Source organism: Octopus sinensis, linkage group LG14 (assembly GCF_006345805.1).
Source record: "Octopus sinensis linkage group LG14, ASM634580v1, whole genome shotgun sequence".
Taxonomy (NCBI): Eukaryota; Metazoa; Mollusca; class Cephalopoda; order Octopoda; family Octopodidae; genus Octopus; species Octopus sinensis.
The window spans coordinates 50,052,537-50,071,771 of record NC_043010.1 but is presented as its reverse complement, the minus strand read 5'-3'; the positions used below and the strand labels follow the sequence as shown (position 1 = coordinate 50,071,771).

The following is a 19,235-nucleotide window of genomic DNA, read 5'->3' as shown; positions in this document are numbered from 1 at the left end:
TCATACCCAAGATTCAGAGGCAGTATGGAAATATTTGATCTAAATATACATTTGATTGATGTTTTTAACCAATGCCAGTTCAGTCAGTGTAAAATGAGTTGTTCCAGTATGGAGGACATTAACCCTTTAGCTTTTAAACTGACCATATCCAGCTCAAATATTCTACCTGTTTTATGTTCAAACTGGCCAGAGCTGGGACGTCACACCTACCTTACAATGTCATTGTAAGAATAGACAAACACATCATCAAAATTTCAAAGCTACAAGACAATGCATAATTAATCCAAAATAACGTGAATAAATAAGCACTACATTTGACAGAGTAATATGAACACAAAAGTGTTAAGCACTTGATCCTTACATTAAAATAACCAATGTGCAGATATGCAAGCTAATCCTTTGCCTGTAGGAAGCATTTTCATAAGTTGGTCCTAAACATCCATCATTGTTTTCAGACTTTTAGTTAGGCCCTCGTTTCATACATTCTCAGTAATATAAAGCTTTTTTTTTTTTTCATAATTACCAAGTTACCCAGAAAAAAATATCCTTTGTACCACATGTGATACACAAGGCAAAGGGTTAAGTGACTACACATCATTCCCTTGGTTGATTTGAAGTCACTGTAATATGTCTCACGGGCAAATTACATGACTCTGCTTGCCTCAGTCGGCCTAACTGTAATATAAAAGCTTCTCTTGTGACTGAATATTTCGTTGTGAATGTATAAGTACTACGAAAGGACAAGTGTAGTAAAAGCAAACGCTCCAAGTCAGATTTAAATATCCAAATTTTCAAACCCCAAACTTAGCTATACTTTTATGAAAAAAGAAGGATATAATAGTTTAAAAAATTAGTTATTCTCTTCAACTTTACATCAATAAAAACTGTTAAATGCCTAACATTTTGAGATACATCGTTACTAAGATAAATTTTTGACAGTGACAGATACAGGTGTAAATGCAATTAGTTTAGAAACAAAAGGTTCCTAGTTTGAATCCAACCTGAAATAAATGTACGAAATTTGGACTTGGTAGCTGGTAATGGTTGGAGATCAAACAGATTGAAGCATAGTGAATATCAATAATCCAGGATGTTGTCATCTAAAGTATTATTTGATTTCATATTATCATCACCATCATTATCGCTAATAGCTTAACCAATTAATTTTTCTTTCAGTACCTACTCCCATTATAACTTTACAACAGAATCACCCAATCCAAGCTGGCATTGAAATCCAGCTGCAAAAGGACAACAGAAATGATATAACTAAACCAGAGTTCAAAGAAACTGGTCATGGTCTGTCTCACAAAAAACTTTACAGGGGAGGGCCATCCATCCTTCTGAAAGACTTTTTTTTTTTTTCTTTCAAAAAGGGATAACTCTGAAATGTCAGTATCTTCTAGCATACAAGCATCAAAGTCACAAACATGTGTGTATGTGTGTGTGATGAATTGAATCATTTTATAGAATTAGAATCATCATCATTTAACATCCATTTTCCATGCTGGCATGGGTTGGATGGTTCAGCTAGAGCTGGCAAGCTGGAGAGCTACACCAGGTTCCATTCCTGTGTTTTGGTTGGGTTTCCATGGCTGGGTACCCTCCTTAACACCAACCACTTTACAGAGTGCACTGGGCACGGATGTTTTTATTATCTAGCATTAGCATAGGTGTTTTTATGTGGCACCAGCCCAGGTGCTTTTTATGTGGCACTAGCACCAACACGGTCAGCCAGGATGGAAGCATTAATCAAGGTGGTTTGAATGTTCTTTGAATATTATATTCTAAAACAGATTCTAGAAAGAATATCACCTGTCGATAAAATGCCAGACAAAATAATGGTTTAATATAATGAAATACAGATTTTCATGTTAAAAAAGCAATGACTGTTAGTGTAGGTTTTGAAGAAATATGCTAGTTAAATTCCCTTTTACACCAAGTTTAGGATATAAAAAGATGCAATACTTTTTTTAATAAAAGATAATTCACACAAATGAATGCATGGCTGTATGATGAAGAACATAGGCGCAGGCATGGTTATGTGGTTAAGAAACTGGCTTTGCAACCTCATGGTTTTGGGTTCGATCCTACAATGCATTGAGTGAATTTGGTAGATGAAAACTGTGTGTAGATCTATTATATATGTGAGTTTGTGTAAATCTACATCACCACTTGACAACCAATGCTGGTTTGTTTACATCCCCATCACCAAGCAGTTTCAGCAAGACAGACCAATAAAATAAGAGTCAGATTTTCAAAAAAAGTACTGAGGTCAATTTGTTCGATTTGAACCCTTCGAGATGGTACCCAGCATGATCACAGTCCAATGACTGAAACAAGTAATCAATAAAAAATAATGATAACATAAATATATTTCTTACTAATTAATCCTAGTTAATTCTCTAACATCAATGTAGAGTGATAATGATGTCTGTGTATAAAGTATTACATTTTGTAATATTTTAGCATTTAACCCTTTCATTACTGTATTTCTGTTGAGATGCTCTGTGTTTCTTTCAATTACTTTAAACATAACAAAGAATTTAGTAAAATAACTTAGTTATCATTAAGCTAGTGTTAGGAACATAAATTGTGACTAAGGTTTAGTGGAAGATTTTAAATCAAAACTAATGAAAACAAGACATTTGCACTCAGAGCCAGAGCCGGTTTCAGCCAGGTTGGTAACAAAAGGGTTAAACCGGCCATATCCAGCCTAAACATCCAACCTGTTGTATGTTCAAACCAACCAGATCTGGTATCTCACACCTATCCTACAATGTCAATCTACACAAACATCAAAATCTCACAGCTATGAGATGGTGCATGATTAATTACAAAGTAATTGAATAATTAAGCATAATATTTACCAGAATAATCTGAATGCTTAAGGGCTAAGGTTGAACAAATCTTGAAACCTTTAGTTTATATAAACTGTCCAAGTGTTTTTGACCATAAGTTATGAACAAACAAAAACAAAGGCTTTGAGGTTTAGAAGGGGAAAAAAAGGGGTAAAAAGAAAAAAAATCTATGATCCCAAATTGAAAGTCAAATTTTCAAGGCAGATAAAGCAACCCAATTCATGGGAAACTTAAAGCAATTTGGACTGTTGAAAGCAAAAAGAAGGAATCAACCTGCTGGAGGCTTGGAGAATCTACCCTGTGTTTACCTTGGCTAGAACTTCCGATAACTGAAAAACAATTACATTATCAGAACAAAAGATTAACTGAGATCATTCACCAATCATGACACCGCTATGATCTAAATTATAAAAAAAATACAAATAAATATATACATACATACATACATACATACATATATATATATATACACACACACACACACACACACACACATACACACACAAATATATGCGCACACACACACACACGTATAATAAACACAACTACATGAATGCAAAACCATATGTTATATATATATATATACAGACAAAGATTTCAAAATTTAAAGTTAAGACAGAAAAAAAAGTGGGGAAAAAAGTTAGCAGATTAAAAACCAATTTTTCGAGGCTGATATTATATCTTTATATCTTACAATACTTACAAGACTTTCCAGTTGAACAGGAGAATAGAACAATGAAGTTATTAATAAAAATTGATAAGGTGCAGGAGTGGTCATGTGGTTCCCAGTTCAGTTCCACTGCATGACACCTTGGGCAAGTGTCTTCTACTAAAGCCTCAGGGCAACCAAAGCCCTGTGAGTGGATTTGGTAGGTGAAAACTGAAAGAAGCTCATCGTGTGTGCGTCTGTCCCACCACTGCTTGACAACCTGTGTTGTTATGTTTATGTCACCATAATTTAGTGGTTCAGCAAAAAGAACCAATAAAATAAGTACCAGGCTTAAAAAAAAGGGTACTGGGGTCAATTCATTTGACTAAAATTCTTCAAGGCAGTGCTCCAGCATGGCCACAGTCTAACGACTGTAACAAGTAAAAGGTAAAAGATAATTTTCCCATGTTGTGACTAAAGCTTTAAGCAAGAGGGGTTAAATACTTTAGCCTAGAGCCAATGTCACACAAAGCCTGCTGTGGGAACCAAAAGTGCAGGACTTAATTCTGAGCGCTACTATGCTTCTCATTAAAGCAAAAAATAAAATATAACATTTTGAAAAAACAAAAATTGAATACATATTTCATTTTACAGTAAAAATTCATTTCGGATAAAAGAATTTCCATCTTCAAATTTGTTGCAGTGAATTCTTGTCTGAAAAAAATCTAAACCAGAACATTGATATCTTATACTGATTTATTCACCTGGTGTCCTTAGCTTGCTTGCTCAAGGCACACTGTTTCAGCCATTGCACTCTTCAGCTTCTTTTGGTGCCTGCCGTACCCAGTAACATTCTTAGAATTTTAAACCAAATACTTATTCAAAGCCACAGAAGTAAAATTCTAACCAACATACTTTTTTTTGAAATTATTATTGATTTAATATTTATAGACTCCATATACATTTCAGATGGCCATCTCTGCCAAATACAATCTCCATTATTTCACCTCTACTGACTGTAACTCTTCTGTGAAGCCTAAAGTTGTTGTATCAAACAACTACTACTAAGTCCTTAGGCCCTCACAATTCCTGGACCAGGCTGTGTGCTGTGTTCTTGAGCAAGACATTTTATTTCTTATTGCTTCAGTTCACTCAGCTGTAGAAATGAGTTGCAATGTCACTGTATTGGCCTTTGCCTTTCCCTTGGATAACATCAGTGGCGTGGAGAGGGGAGGCTGACATGCATGTGTGGATGCTGGTCTTCTATAAACAACCTAGCCTGGACTTGTGTCATGGAGGGGAACTTTTTAGGTGCAATCCCATGGTCATTCATGACCGAAGGGGGTCTTTTTTTTATAAGTACCTTCCACTGCAAGTCACACAGTATGTGTATGACTAAAATTTTCTGACTCAAAGCTAATATTAAGCCATTCTACTTTTGAGCTAAACAGACATATAACAGAAGTGACAATGAACTCATTACCTGTTCTTTTAGCTCAATTGTTTGGTTCTGCAGTTCCAGGATTTCATTAAGCTGTTTCTCTTTATCTTTCCTCAGTCCAACCACTTCACTTTGTAGTTTCTCATTTTGTTTCCCTAGCCTTTGGTTTTCATGCTTTTCTTCATTTGACAAATCTCTCATCCTAAAAAAGAAAAAAATAATGAAAGAATAAAACTTGGAATCATCATCATCATCGTTTAACGTCCACTTTCCATGCTGGCATGGGTTGGACGATTTGACTGAGGTCTAGCGAACCAGATGGCTGCACCAGACCCCAATCTGATCTGGCAGAGTTTCTACAGCTGGATGCCCTTCCAAATGCCAACCACTCCAAGAGTGTAGTGGGTGCTTTTATGTGCCACCGGCACGAAGGCTAGTCGGGCAGTACTGGCAACAGCCACACTCAAATGGTGCTTTTTATGTGCCACCTGCACAGGAGTCAGTCCAGCAGCACTGGCAACGACCTCGCTCAAATGTTTTTTCACGTGCCACCAGCACAAGTGCTAGTAAGGCGACACATGTAACAATCATGCTCAAATAGTATTTTTCACGTGCCATCGGCACGGAGGCCAGCTTGTTGCTCTGGCCAATAAATGCTTTTTAAATGGTTTTATTCATTTACATTGATCGTAATAGACTTGTCTGGTAATTATTCCACCCAGTTATCTTAGGTGTAAAATAACATATCTGAATGGAACAGAATGCAAGGAATGACAAATTCTTTATTCCATACACATATACACAATAAGCTTCTACTAAGTTTACATCTACTAAATTTTACTCACAGAATTTTTATCAGTTTAACAGACTATGGCAAAAATACATGCCCAGAGACTGAATAAAAAAAAATTTGAAAACAAGCATGTGGTTGCAGAGTACTTTCTTAGCTATACAGCTAGAGTAATCCCTTGCCATATTGCAGTTCACCTATTGTGGTTTATTATTTAAGCTTACGTCGATTCCTCTGTGTTGTTTTGCATTTATAATAAAATAAATATATAGAAATTATAAAAATAATTTTAAAAAAACTATACAGTACAGAATTGTTTTCACTTCACAGATTATCACCAATCATAAGGGCTTTTGGGAACATAAGAACTGCAATAGTCGAGGGATTACTGTATGCCATAATATATGAGAGGTATAGGGAGTTTACATTTATTGAGAAGATCAAGGTATTTATTTTGTCTATTAACTTACTTAACTAGAGCTTCTTTCAGACGCTCATTCTGGAGCTCCACCTGCTTGCATTCATAATTAGCAGCAACACCTTCAGTACCTACAAGAAAAAAAAAAAATTTCCAAAAAAAGAATTGTTTTTTTTTTTTGTTTTATATTTTAAAGATGGATTTGACAAACACTTTCTTTTATATCAATCAAAGCTCTAGCAGAATTCATATCTTATGTTAGACTTATTGGTACTTGGTACTTGGTCTCAAGCATTTGTCTTATGAAGAAAGGCTGAAGACACTCGACCTTTATTCTCTAGAAAAACGACAACGCCGTGGTGATTTCATTCTTGCTCACATCATAAGCGGAAAGTGTAACCTCTCGAAAGAGCTGTTCTTCACTCCAGCTGCGGGGTCACTCCGAAAAGCTCTATCTGTGACGATTTCATCTCAATCGAAGGAGAGGGGCTTTCTCCGTCCGGGTTGCGGATCCGTGGAATAAGCTGCTGGACGAGAGTGAAGATGCCAACAACAGCTCGGTTCAAAGTCTCCCTTGACCACAAATGGCCTGAACTCTTTGTATGAACACCACCCTGTACATAACTCCATGTCCCCCTACACAGCCTTGCTTTTTGCTTTTTGAGCCAAAAAATTAACTTAACTTAACTAATGAGTGGCAGATAGGATCAAAACAAAAAAAAATTTTTTTTTTAATCACTGCTAACAGTCAATGCCCTCCAACAATTCAACAAATATCAGAGAACAGTAGAACCTTTATGTGCTCACTTGACTTGCTGTAAGTAGCAGCCAAATATCTCGAATCATAATCAACTATCTTAAAAAGAAAAATAGTAAAAGTTAACCCTTTAGCATTCAGGTTTCTTATTGCTTGCTTATTCATATTGCTTTGACTTAATCATGAATTATCTTGTTGCTTTGAGATATCAATGATGTGATTGTTTACTTTTAGAATTACATTGTATGATAGGTGTGAAAGGCTGGATTTGGTCAGTTTGAACATAAAGCAGGTACAATATTTTGGCGAGACATGGCTGGCTTAATTGCTAAAGGGTCAAAGTTAAAATATAACAATCCACTGCTGGATGTATTCCTCTTCGTGTGTGAAGATTTTTGGTTGTATCCCTACCTTGTTAAGACTGCCACACTAATTTACTGTTCACAGAGCATTCAGTGAATTTTAAAGATTATTTTAACCAGCTGATTGGATTAATTAAATATCTTGCCCAAGGACACAATATGTGTTCTTTGGGCAAGACTTTGAACTGGATCTAATGTTTGAGAGCCCAGTTGCTTAAACACTAAGGTTGCATATGTTCTTGAAAATCAGAAGAAACACAGGATAATAGAGTTTGGAGCACATTATGTCTGAATAAAAGGTTGGATGATCATAAGTAGAATACCTCAAATCATAGAAATATTCTACCAGAGCTGATCTGAGACTTCCCAATAACAAAGCCAAGTAAAACTACAGGAACACTTACAAACATCAATAAACCCAAAAAGGATATAACTTACCTTTGTCCTTGATTTCATTTTCTAAAATATCATGGTCTAAAATAAGTTCTTCGTATTTTTCTTTTAAGCTTTCTAATTCTTGTTCAAGACCTTCACACTGAAATAACAAACCAGAAACAGCAAATGAGAAAAATCTTGGATCAATCTAAGCCTCACGAGTGAAACTAGACAGACAGAAACTGGGCAGAAGCCCTTCAGATGGATTGTACCTGTTCCTTGGTAGATTTAATCCAACACTTGGCTTAATGCCGTGACCTAAGCCCCAGTTACCTTTCCAGAACTCACACTGTTGCAAGCATTTAGACAAGGTCATAGATTTTCTTTTCCTTTCTTCCCCATTGCCAGTCTGAGGTCACCACACTTCCTCACTAGACCTACTAAGCTTTCTATTAGAAGGGAGAGGGGAGGGGATAGGGGGAAGGAGAGGGAGAGGAGATGGGGGAAATGAGAGAGGGGGGAGAGAATTATGGTGCATACTAATTTTGAAAGTTTCATATAAATGAGAAAATAAGTTCAGTAATGAAACAGCATATTGCAGCATGGATGAAAAAGTAATGACAGTTGAATTGATTCTATCTATAGCTATCTATCTATCATACATACACACACACACACAGTTTATCCATATGTTATCTACATATAGGCAGCATTATGGCTGAGTCATCTGAGCATCAGACAGACTGTGCCATGGTATCTGTTTCTCTGACTGTTGGGAAATCCTGCCATGAAGTATTAAACCAGGTTAGAACTGTTCGAGTGCTGTAGCAAATCTAATGAGTAAGGTTGTGACATTATTGACATTTGATGTCACTGTTTAATCTGTGAAATTTCAAATAAAACAAGTTTCTATCATATTTACTACTGCTGTGAAGAGTGGAAACAAGATTACCTGAAAAGGCATTTTACCACTGAAGCAACATATTTCTGCTATTGAAATTCTTAGCAACAGGATTATTTAACCATTAAATGTACTTTCTGAGAGAATCTCAGATAAAGAGAGAGAGACAAATAAAAGCAAAGGGAATAAAGGCAAATGAAACAGACCCTTCGAAAGAATGTATTAGTTGTAATACATATAGATATCTTAATGAACTCTGTACAGCATATACATGATCATATAGTAAAAGATATGCCATTTAAGTTTGTATTGGGTTGTCCGGAAAGTTCGTGCCGATTTATAGTAGCTTACCTTTCAACTTATTTTAGAACATGGTTGAGTCCATAAAATAGAATTTGACTACACCGCCATTTAGAGCACAGTTTAAGTATCTTTTCAAGGAAAAAGATTTATAACCTATGTTAATTTTGTAGCCCTTTAAAATGGAAAATAAGAAAGTTCATCTTCGGCACTTGATGCTTTGGGAACCAGACAAAAATTGCTGCAGCTTGGCTGGGATGTGTTACCCCACCCTCCATATTCACCAGATATTGCTCCTTCGGATTTCTACTTATTCAGGTCTCTGCAGAATAGTCTTAATGGTAAAAATTTAAATTCCTTGGATGACATAAAAAGATAACTTGATGAATTCTTTGCCATGAAACCACCTCAATTCTGAGAAGAGGGTATTTTCGATTTAAAGGAAAGATGGAGACGCATTGTGCAACAAAATGGTTCATATTTGGTTGATTAAAAATGTAATGGCAAGTATTTATTGACCTTTTTCTTTCCTTTAAAAATAGGCACGAACTTTCCGGACAACTCAATACAAGTAATAATTTGTGTCATCCGTTAACCCTTTTGAATGTGGGAGGGAGATATATCCACTCAAAATTTCATTGCCATGAAGTGTGGAAAGTGGTTTTACCTCACAGCTTTGAAAAAAATTTCTCCTTATGCTGTGGAAAGGTGAGATTACTCCCTCAACACATTTAACAAAAGACAATTTTTCAGAGCAAGAATCAAATGCTTTTAGGGGTAGATATGAAAGCTGTACCTACAGGAGATACTGGAAAAGTATTGCAGGAGCAGAAAATATCAATTTTATTTTTCAGTGGATAATTAACATCATTATGGGAATGACCGTGAAATTAAGTTTGCAGCCAAAGCATTAAAAATTCAACAAACGTAATTACCAGAAAATTGTTGACAAAAGCAAATTTCAAGAAAACAGTGAGAACTACTAGACAAATTTTGGAAGAATTTTAAAACTGAATCTTTGCAAAGTTGAATCAATTACAAATGTGATCAAAGATTTCTATAAGACCAATCAAATACAGAATAAAAATTGTAGTGTTCACTTCAGATGGAGTAACTGTAATGCCAAGATAAAACAAATGATCAGCCACACAGCTCAAAGTGTTCTTCATCTAATACAGCAACACAGTGTTGTGTATTATGAAGGGTTAGCAATGACTGATGCTTGGGATACTGCTCTTGATGTAATAAACGTTTCTAGTTAGTATTTTAACATTACTAGCATTAACCCTTTCGTTATCCAACCCGGCTGAAAACAGCTCTGGTTCTGAGTACAAATGTCTTGTTTTCGTAAGTTTTGAATTAATATCTTCCACCAAACCTTAGTCACAATTTATGTTCCTAACACTAGCTGAATGATAACTAAGTTATTTTACTAAATTCTTTGTTATAGTTAAAGTAATTGAAAGAAACACAGAGTATCTCAAAATAAATACAGTAACGAAAGGGTTAAATATGTTAACACTGACTCAACTCTTAAAATAAAATGAACAAACTAACAAACCCTAACAACCTCTGTTATAGAATTTTTACCCAAAGATTAATCTCAAAAATTTACCTTTTCTTCAGCCATTTCCTTGTCTAGGGTCGCAATTTCAACAGTTTCAGCAAAATCAGCCATTTCCTCTTTATACCGATCATATTCAGATCTGACATCTCGGGCTTCCTACAAAAACAAACAAATGAAATTGATAAATATTTTGTGTAACTTAATTAAAACAGATGATGGGGAAAACACTAAATCCACATGCAGATGCTTTCCTGATACAAAAGAGAGGTTAATTTAAAGAAGGATTTAAGTTGAATTGGTGTGTTCACTATAAAACTTTCTTGATGTTAAAGATTGGCAACATATCAGAACTGCAAACTAAACGAAATCCATTGTATATACATATATGTACATGTGACCATGTTTGTGTTTGAGTGACAATGTCTGTGTGTCTGCGTCCATGTGTGTATGTATGTGTATGTGTCAGTGTCCATGCATGTGTGTATGTATGTGTGTTGGGGATTGTGTGGCCATGTGTGCATATCTATGTGCATGTGGCCATGTGTGTGTGTGAGTGAGTGTGTGTGTGCGTGGTGTCCATGTGACTGTGTACTCCCTTCATGTCATGCCTACACATCCATCTTTTGTAAACAGTGGCTTCATTGATGTTGCTATTTGTTTGCAGTCCACAACAAAAGAATGTCTAGGCTTCTTGACATGTTGCACAATCTTAGTAAACAGAATGACTAGTTTTGGTATCATTTGTTTCCAGTTCTCCACATAAGCACATCCAGGCTGTTCGTTGCTCAATAGACTAGGAGATTATCACTGCATCTGGAAACAAGTGGGAGTTAATGACAAGAAGGGCATCAGACCCTCATAAACACTGTACCAAAATATCCTCATATGGCCCATGCATGCTTGGAAAAGGAGACATTAAAATGATGATCATAATGAAGTTGAATGCCTTGTAGAATCTGTCCAATCCTGCCGAGTTCAACCGTAAAATCCCTGCCAAAACAGAGTAGCCTTGGATAAATTTTCTACCTGGCTTGCTCCTATCAACCATCCGACTCATACATGCATGGAAGATGGACATCAAATGATGATTGTGAGGAAGAATGAGAGGCCAGATAAGGCCAGTTTGAACACAAAACAGACAGAATATTCGAGCTAGGCACAGCAATTCAAACGCTAAAGGGTTAAAATAATTTACCTTTTCTGCAGCCTGGAGCTTTCTGTTTAAGTCATTGTTTACTTCTTTCATTTTCACTTTATTTTCAGAGATCTACAAAGACAGAAGAGATAGGTTACAAGAGATTGCAAGTAGTAGGTTACAGGTTTCCTCCGATTCAAAAAGAACATAAAACACAAAATTCTCAGGACCCTTAAAAGTCTAGATCAACATCATTAAGTTCCATTTATTTTATGATTTCACTTAAGCCTAATGATACAAATAACCAGTTACTAGAACTCAATTTACATATACTCCACAGGAAAGCATCAAGAAAGTACAGATCATAACATCAATCAATGAATGACAAAAGAACAGGAGATACATAATCAGTTTCATAAGCTTAGAGTTGTTTCTGCTATAAGAAACTGTGCACTCAGAACGGAGTGCTTGAGCAACATTCTATAGCTTCCTCAGAGCCATTTAGATAACGTATATGTTTACTGTGAATTTTATGTACTCATTACTATCATTTGAAAGGAAGATCAGGAGAGTGATTTACCATTTTGATATGAACCTAGTTGAGGCTGCTTCTATTTCTGTGTAACAAAATCACTCATGAAAGATGCTTATATAAAAAAAATTAAAACATTCTATTATAATTATACATAAGCACCTTTTAAATCCATTATTTTACTAAATTCCTCCAAATTCTTCACTATTTTCAAAATTTATTGAAGCACAAAGGTAATGTCTTTCATTAATTACATATACAGTCAAGAGTTTAACTTAGGATCACTTTACATTTCAAGTTCAAATATTTTAGATTATACTATCCAAGGTGTCCATTTTTAAAAATTACAGTAGTGTGTGATTTCAGTGGGATTTCACTGTTTCTTAGCAGGTAAAGCAACAGTGCTGCTGTGGGCTGTGTAACAGTGATGGGGAGAAAAATGGCTGTGATGATACCTTGATGATAGTTGTAATTGTGATAGCAGTAATAAGACAATGATAGTGATGATGCTCATAGTAGTGATGATAATGATGATGGTAGTGATGATAACGATGGCTGTCAGAATGATGATAATGGCCGTGAGGATGATGGCTGTGATGCTGATGGTAATGATGATGGTAACGGCTGTGATGATGATGATGATGGCTGTGACGATGATGGTGACGGCTGTGACAATGACTGTGACGGCTGTGACAATGACTGTGATGGCTGTGACAATGACGGTGACGGCGATGACGGTGACGGCTGTGACGATGACAGCTATGAAGGTTGTGATGATAATGATGGTGGTGATGGATGTGATGATAATGATGATGGATGTGATGATAATGATGGTGGTGATGGATGTGATGATGATGATGGTGGTGGTGATGGCAGTGATGATGATGAAGGCAATGATGATTGTATTAATGACAATAAAGATATCAATAATGAAGATTAATCAAAGTTAAATATTTCTAACTTGTTAAAAAGAAAACAAAATACAAAACAAAAAAAAAACCTCCATACTACCAGCAAAGGAGACTTTAAAATACTTACAATCTGCATCTCAATTTTCAGTTTTTCAAATTCCTTCAGCTTGGCCTTGTCCTCAATACGTTTTACCTTCAGGGTCTCCAGTTTTTCATTCAGATCTTTTATCTCAGCTTTCAGTCCAGCATTCTCTTGCTCTTTCTGCAGTACAGAGAACTTGTCCTCAGCAATAGTCCTCATGGCAGTAACATCAGCAGCTGCCGCCTTTATTGGCAGTAATGAAAGAAAGAAAACAGAAATTAGTTTCAATAATGATATTAATAATAATAATAATAATAATAATAATAATGGTTTCAAATTTTGCCACAAGGGCAGCAATTTTAGGGGAGGGGATGAATCAATTACATCAACCCCAGTGTTCAACTGCTACTTATATTATTGACCCCCTGAAGGATAAAAAGTAACGTCGACCTCGGCAGAATTTGAACTCAGAACATAGCAATGGGTGAAATGCTAAGCATTTTGTCCAGCATGCTAACAATTCTGCCAGCTCACCACCTTAATAATAATAATAATAATAATGGTTTCAAATTTTTGCACAAAGCCAGCAATTTGGCGGGAGGGGTAAGTCAAATAGATTGACCCCAGTGTTCAATTCAACTGGTACTTATTTTATTGACCCGCAGCAGAATGAAAGGCAAAGTCGACCTCGGTAGAAATAGAACTCTGGACCCAAAAGACAGGTGAAATGCCACTAAGCATTTTGCATAGCATGCTAATGATACTGCAAGCTCACCGCTTTACAGTTCGCAACTGTAAAAGTGTCTATGTAGGCTATATATGAGCCATGTCTATATGGCTCAGAAACCTGGACGTTATCAAAGAAGCTTGAGAGGTGGTTGAATGGAACCTACACTCGCCTCCTTATGAGAGCTCAAAATCTCTCGAGGAGGTGCCATCCAACCAAAATGCAAATATATGGGAAACTACCACCTGTGTCATCTCTTGTGAAAGGTAGGAGAGTCCAGTTTGCTGGACATTGTTGTAGAGCTGAAAAAGAATTTATACTCTTCTCCTCTGGAAGCCATCTACTCGCAATATCAGAGGGCGCACACTCTCCTACCCTGATGTAATCTCCAGGGATACAGGCATCCAGCAACAGGACCTCCGTAATGCCATGATGGACCGTGAAGTCTGGCGTTGCATGGTAAATTCCATTGTCTCAACCACGGTCGAACAATGATGATGATGATGATGAGCCATGTTATTTATATCAGCATGATTTTCCCAGCTGCTCTTCCATGTGGCATGGGTTGGATGAGACTTTCTATGTCCAGACACCCTTTCTGTTGCCAAAACATAGTCGTTTTAAAATTAAGATAATTCTTTTATTTCACTAGTCTTCACATGTCTGACAAACTAACAGACATATTGTTTACTGGAAACAAAAACAGCTAATTAACCACATGGTTTTGGGTCGAGTCCCACTGCACAACATCTTGAGCAAGTGTCTTCTACTACATATACAGCTCCAAGCCAACCAATGTCTTCTGGGTGAATTTGTTAAATGGAAACTTTGTAGAAGCCCACTGTATATGTGTGTGTGTCCCTCACCACATGACAACCAGTTTTGGTTTGTTTACATCACCATAACTTAAAGGTTTGGCAAAAGCAACTGACAGAGAAAGTACTAGACTTTAACAAAATAAGTTCTGGGAGCGATGTGTTTGACTAAAACCCAGCGAAGTGGTGCCCCAACAAGGTCACAGTCCAATGACTTAAAAAAGATGAAAGGTATATCCACTTGAAATATAAACATCTCTTCAAACAGAAGTCAATTCTGGATTTTTATGAGGAAAAAAAGAAAGAAAGCTCACCTGTGAAACAGTCCGGGTGCTCGGGGAAGTAATGCTTAAGCTTTTCTCTTCACTCGGGGTCGTTTCTCGGCTTCGAGACATGCGTGATGGGATGCCAGAGCTCTCTCGACTTGTGGTCATCGAGGTTTGCATTCGTGAGGGCTCACTGAAACTGGAGGACATCTCCATACTGGTTGATGGACTGGTTTCCTTTGAGCTTGATCGTGACGCAGCTTCAGCAATATTTTCAGAACCTACAAACAATAGACAAGAATTGCTTAAATAATATAAAAAATATAAACAAAATTATTAAGTGTAACAGACTTATATTTCTTTTTCAATATGCATTCATTTCACTTACTCCTATCTTAGATATTTCTATGTACACTACATTTCAATTGGATTTTATCTCTGATTATCCTCTGTTTTATTACTATTATTCTTAGTTAAGACAGTAAGGCTGGCAGATTCATTAGCATGCCGGATGAAATGCTCAGCGGTAATTCACCCATCGCTATGTTCTGAGTTCAAATTCCATCGAGGTAGACTTTGCTTTTCATCCTTTTGGAGTCAATAAAACAAGTACCAGTTGTGTACTGGAGGCAGCGAGCTGGCAGAATTGTTAGCACGCTGGATGAAATGTTCAGTGGCTATATTCAGAGTTCAAATTCCACCAAGGTCGACTTTGCCTTTCATCCTTTCAGGGTTGATAAATTAAGTACAAGTTGAGTGCTGGGGTTGATGTAATTGACTTAACCCTTCCCACCAAATTTCAGGCCTTGTACTTATAGAAAAAAGCATTATTGCTATTATTACCATTATTAGTCTAGGTGGCTAGCTGACAGAATTGTTAGCATGCAGGGCAAAATACTCAGCAGCATTTCATCTGGTTTTAGATTCTGAATTCAAATTCCACCAAAGTAGACTTTGATCTTTCATTTTTGGGGAGCCAATAAAATAAGTACAAGTTGGGAACTGGTATTGATGTAATCAGCTTACCCAAATCATCAGATCACCAGAACATCATGGTGTAACCACGATGTTCTGATCTGTGAATATACAATTGTAATGTATGTGTAGCATGCATATTAGTGCAGACATGTAAACATTATTTATTATGCACTGAAATTATTATTACATGACGAAGACTGCGAAACAGCTGTAATCCTAAAGATGACAAGTGGGTAGATAAATATCATCCTCCCTCATGCCTCCTGAGTGTTTATGATTTATATATTCCTCATAAAATAATTGATAAGATCTCCAGGACTTTCAATGCATGGAACTCTGCATTGTACTCCTCTGTACTGGATTACTATGTGGTGTGTTAGCCAAGTCCACCTTCTGTGATAGCCACACAATTCTAAGAATCCATATATTACACTATATCACACATACACACAAGGAATTTTTTACAGTTTCTGTCCATCAAATTCATTCACTAGGTTTTCATTAGCCTAGGATATAGTTAGAAGACACTTGCCCAAGGTGTCATACAGTGAAACAGAACCTGAAACAATGTGGTTGGGAAGCAAACTTCTTACCACACAGCAACTCATGCCTATTTCCACACCTGCTCCTTATCAACCATGTTTATGCTTGTTTTCTAAAAATCAAAAGTTGCAGGTAATTTGAGCTAATTTCAGAGAGTATCAAGCTCATACTGTAGAGAAATAAAGAGAATGAATAAAGATAAAAGAAAAAAAAAACGGAAGTAACAATAAAAGAATATTATACTTTTTCCAACAAAGCTGGGTGGTCTGAGGCCAGACCTGCGAGCAGTCTTCTTGACATCTGTAGGTGTTGTAGCAGTGTCAGAACCTCCTTCTGGACTGTCAACGGCTTGAATCTACAGAGAGAAAGGAAAATAAATGAAATCACACTTAAAATTATTACAAAAATAATTCATGATAATGTTCATTTAAAGATTATAGAAAAACTTGTTAACGAAACCATTTAAGAATCTTCTAAATGGTCAAATAAAATTTTAAGAGAAAGAGAGAAAGAAAAGAAACTGGAATATAACCAAATTTATCATCTAGTGTATTGATAGTAACAAAACACTCATTAACACGGCATTACTAATAATGAAATAGACAAGGCCTGATAAAATTAAGACATTAATTGCCCAACATTTAGTAGAATCAGGAAACAGCTACTTTCTTTCTAAAAATAGTATGACTTTATAATACTTCTTAAATTAGTAAAAATATTACAGGTGAGGAATGATAAATATTTTACCTGTACTGGTCACAGTCAATATTTTTCAAGAACTATGACCACAAAAACAAAAATAACATCAACAAAAAACAAGAATAAAATTTTATATTCTATACAAACAGTACATATATGACTTATAAAGAATCACTTTCATAAGATCTCACAATATGGAACATTATTTGAAAGGGGTAAAGAAACTTAGTCTCTCCTTTTTATTTTTTCTCTCCAGCAGAATATATGATGAAAAAAAAACAAAAACGAAGTGAAAGATCTCAGTGTAAACATCAGGCAACTTGACATGCAAAGTATTATGTGCATGGCATCTATAAGTCTTGTAGACTATGGAGCCCCTGCAGAGGGGGAAAAGGATCAAGAGCATTTTCTGCAAAGACTGAAGTCTAATCTTTGACCATAAGTCTGGCATATAAAGACTTGTTTCTTGTGTGAGTGTTGCCAATAGAATTTCAATGAAATGCCATAACTTCCTGTGCTAGCTTTGTTCCTCCAAGTCTTATGAAAATGTTGTTCTCCATTTCTTAATCTGTGACACTGTTTCCACAATGTTGTCTGTAAGTTTCCTCAATGACAGGGTTAATGTATGCATATATCTTAGTTTCACAGGTATGAGGAACCTTTGCCTTTCAATCTAAATGTCAGTACACCATAGCAGGTATTTTGGACTATGACATTTTTTTTTCCACATGGCAGATATTTCCAAACTATCAAAGTCCTCATTGGAGAAAGTGAACATAAATACCAGCTTTGTTAAAGTATGTCAATGTTACATATCCTGTCCTATCATTTGATCCAAAGAACTCTGCATAGATATCCCATACAAAACATATAAAGTTTGTATTTGTTTAAAGTACATTACCCATGATGCACTGCCACAGAATAATCAGCAGACACTTTACTTGAACAGTTTCGTAAATGATTCAGAAAGTTGCAGAGTAAATCTCAAGTCACAATGTGGCCTCCACCAACAGGAAGTCTGCCATTGAGAGAAATTTTCACCGGCTCTCATTAACCTAACGAAAGACACTGAACTCGTCAGTAGAGTAGGCTTGTTTAACATGTTATCACTCATTGACTGCTCAACTAAACTGTTTAGCAACACAATGTGTTTCCATGATGGCATAATGAATATTAAGCAATATGACAGATTTTTTTCAGAAAATTTGGAGCAAGGAGTTTAAGTCAAGCAAGATGCATCTTCATCTCCAACACTACATGATGCTTTCTTCATGATGCTTCTGAAATAAGCATTCAAGTCTTCAAATGACAAAATGTAATATCATATTTACTACTGAATAAGATAGTAGTACCATTTTAATATTTTTGCCTAATTATTTCTACTTAAAGTAAAAAAAAAAAAAAAGAGCAATAGGTATTATTTTGATTGATTGTTACATTCAACTCTTTAAATTACCAATTATTGGGACTTTTAAAATTATTGGGGTTATTAAAAAAAAAAAAGAAAAAAGAGCAAACAATTGAGTTCAATTTTTATAATCCTTCAGCTGTAATATTTTCACTAATAACATAAAAAGCATTGTAGAGATATACTATTATATATTCTGTCATATAATTTTGCAAAATTCAACAGTTGATTTTATGTATTCCTTTTTTAAGGTATCATGCAACAGCTATAGCAACAGAAAGATCTTACCTTTAGATCTAATTCAAAAGTTAACGAAATCTTTATAACTACTGAGAAAACTGTCACAGTTCCTTTTTGAGCTAATTTATCTTTAACTGAAATTATCAAGATGCACAACCATTTCTAGAATCAGATAAGTTTAAAAGGACTTCGGATTTCCTCACACAATGAAGAACCTAAATATTTGTGCACTTCTGTTTGAAATACAATCAACACAAATTAACAGAAATTTAACCCTTTGCTTGCCCAAAGCATTTTCATAAGTTTATTCCAAACTTGTTTTTTTTAGTTATTCTTTGTTTTATACATTCTGAGTAATATAAATCTTTCTTTTCATAAGTTCAGAGTTACTTGGGCAGTTCAAAAAAAATTTTTTAAATAGGAATGTGTATCATATATATGATGCATGGATACCAGGGAAATATGTCCTGTGTATTACAGG

The 19,235-nt window shown here is 35.7% G+C and overlaps 1 protein-coding gene across 6 annotated transcripts in view; it reads right to left on the bottom strand.

Moving 5' to 3' along the window:
• The window catches only part of LOC115219018 (dynactin subunit 1), a 106,166-nt gene that overhangs the window by 58,552 nt on the left and 28,379 nt on the right, over positions 1-19,235 (bottom strand). For 5 of the 6 annotated variants that reach the window (XM_036509013.1, XM_029789059.2, XM_036509014.1 and 2 more), the window contains 9 exons: positions 16,651-16,762; positions 14,935-15,167; positions 13,124-13,321; positions 11,614-11,685; positions 10,467-10,574; positions 7,714-7,810; positions 6,209-6,287; positions 4,991-5,150; positions 3,167-3,187 (listed from right to left, as the gene is read on the bottom strand). In XM_036509013.1, the coding sequence (XP_036364906.1) occupies positions 3,167-3,187; positions 4,991-5,150; positions 6,209-6,287; positions 7,714-7,810; positions 10,467-10,574; positions 11,614-11,685; positions 13,124-13,321; positions 14,935-15,167; positions 16,651-16,762 (1,080 nt within the window). The remainder of the gene's footprint in view (positions 1-3,166; positions 3,188-4,990; positions 5,151-6,208; positions 6,288-7,713; positions 7,811-10,466; positions 10,575-11,613; positions 11,686-13,123; positions 13,322-14,934; positions 15,168-16,650; positions 16,763-19,235) is intronic. The other variant, XM_029789061.2, reaches the window with a different exon arrangement.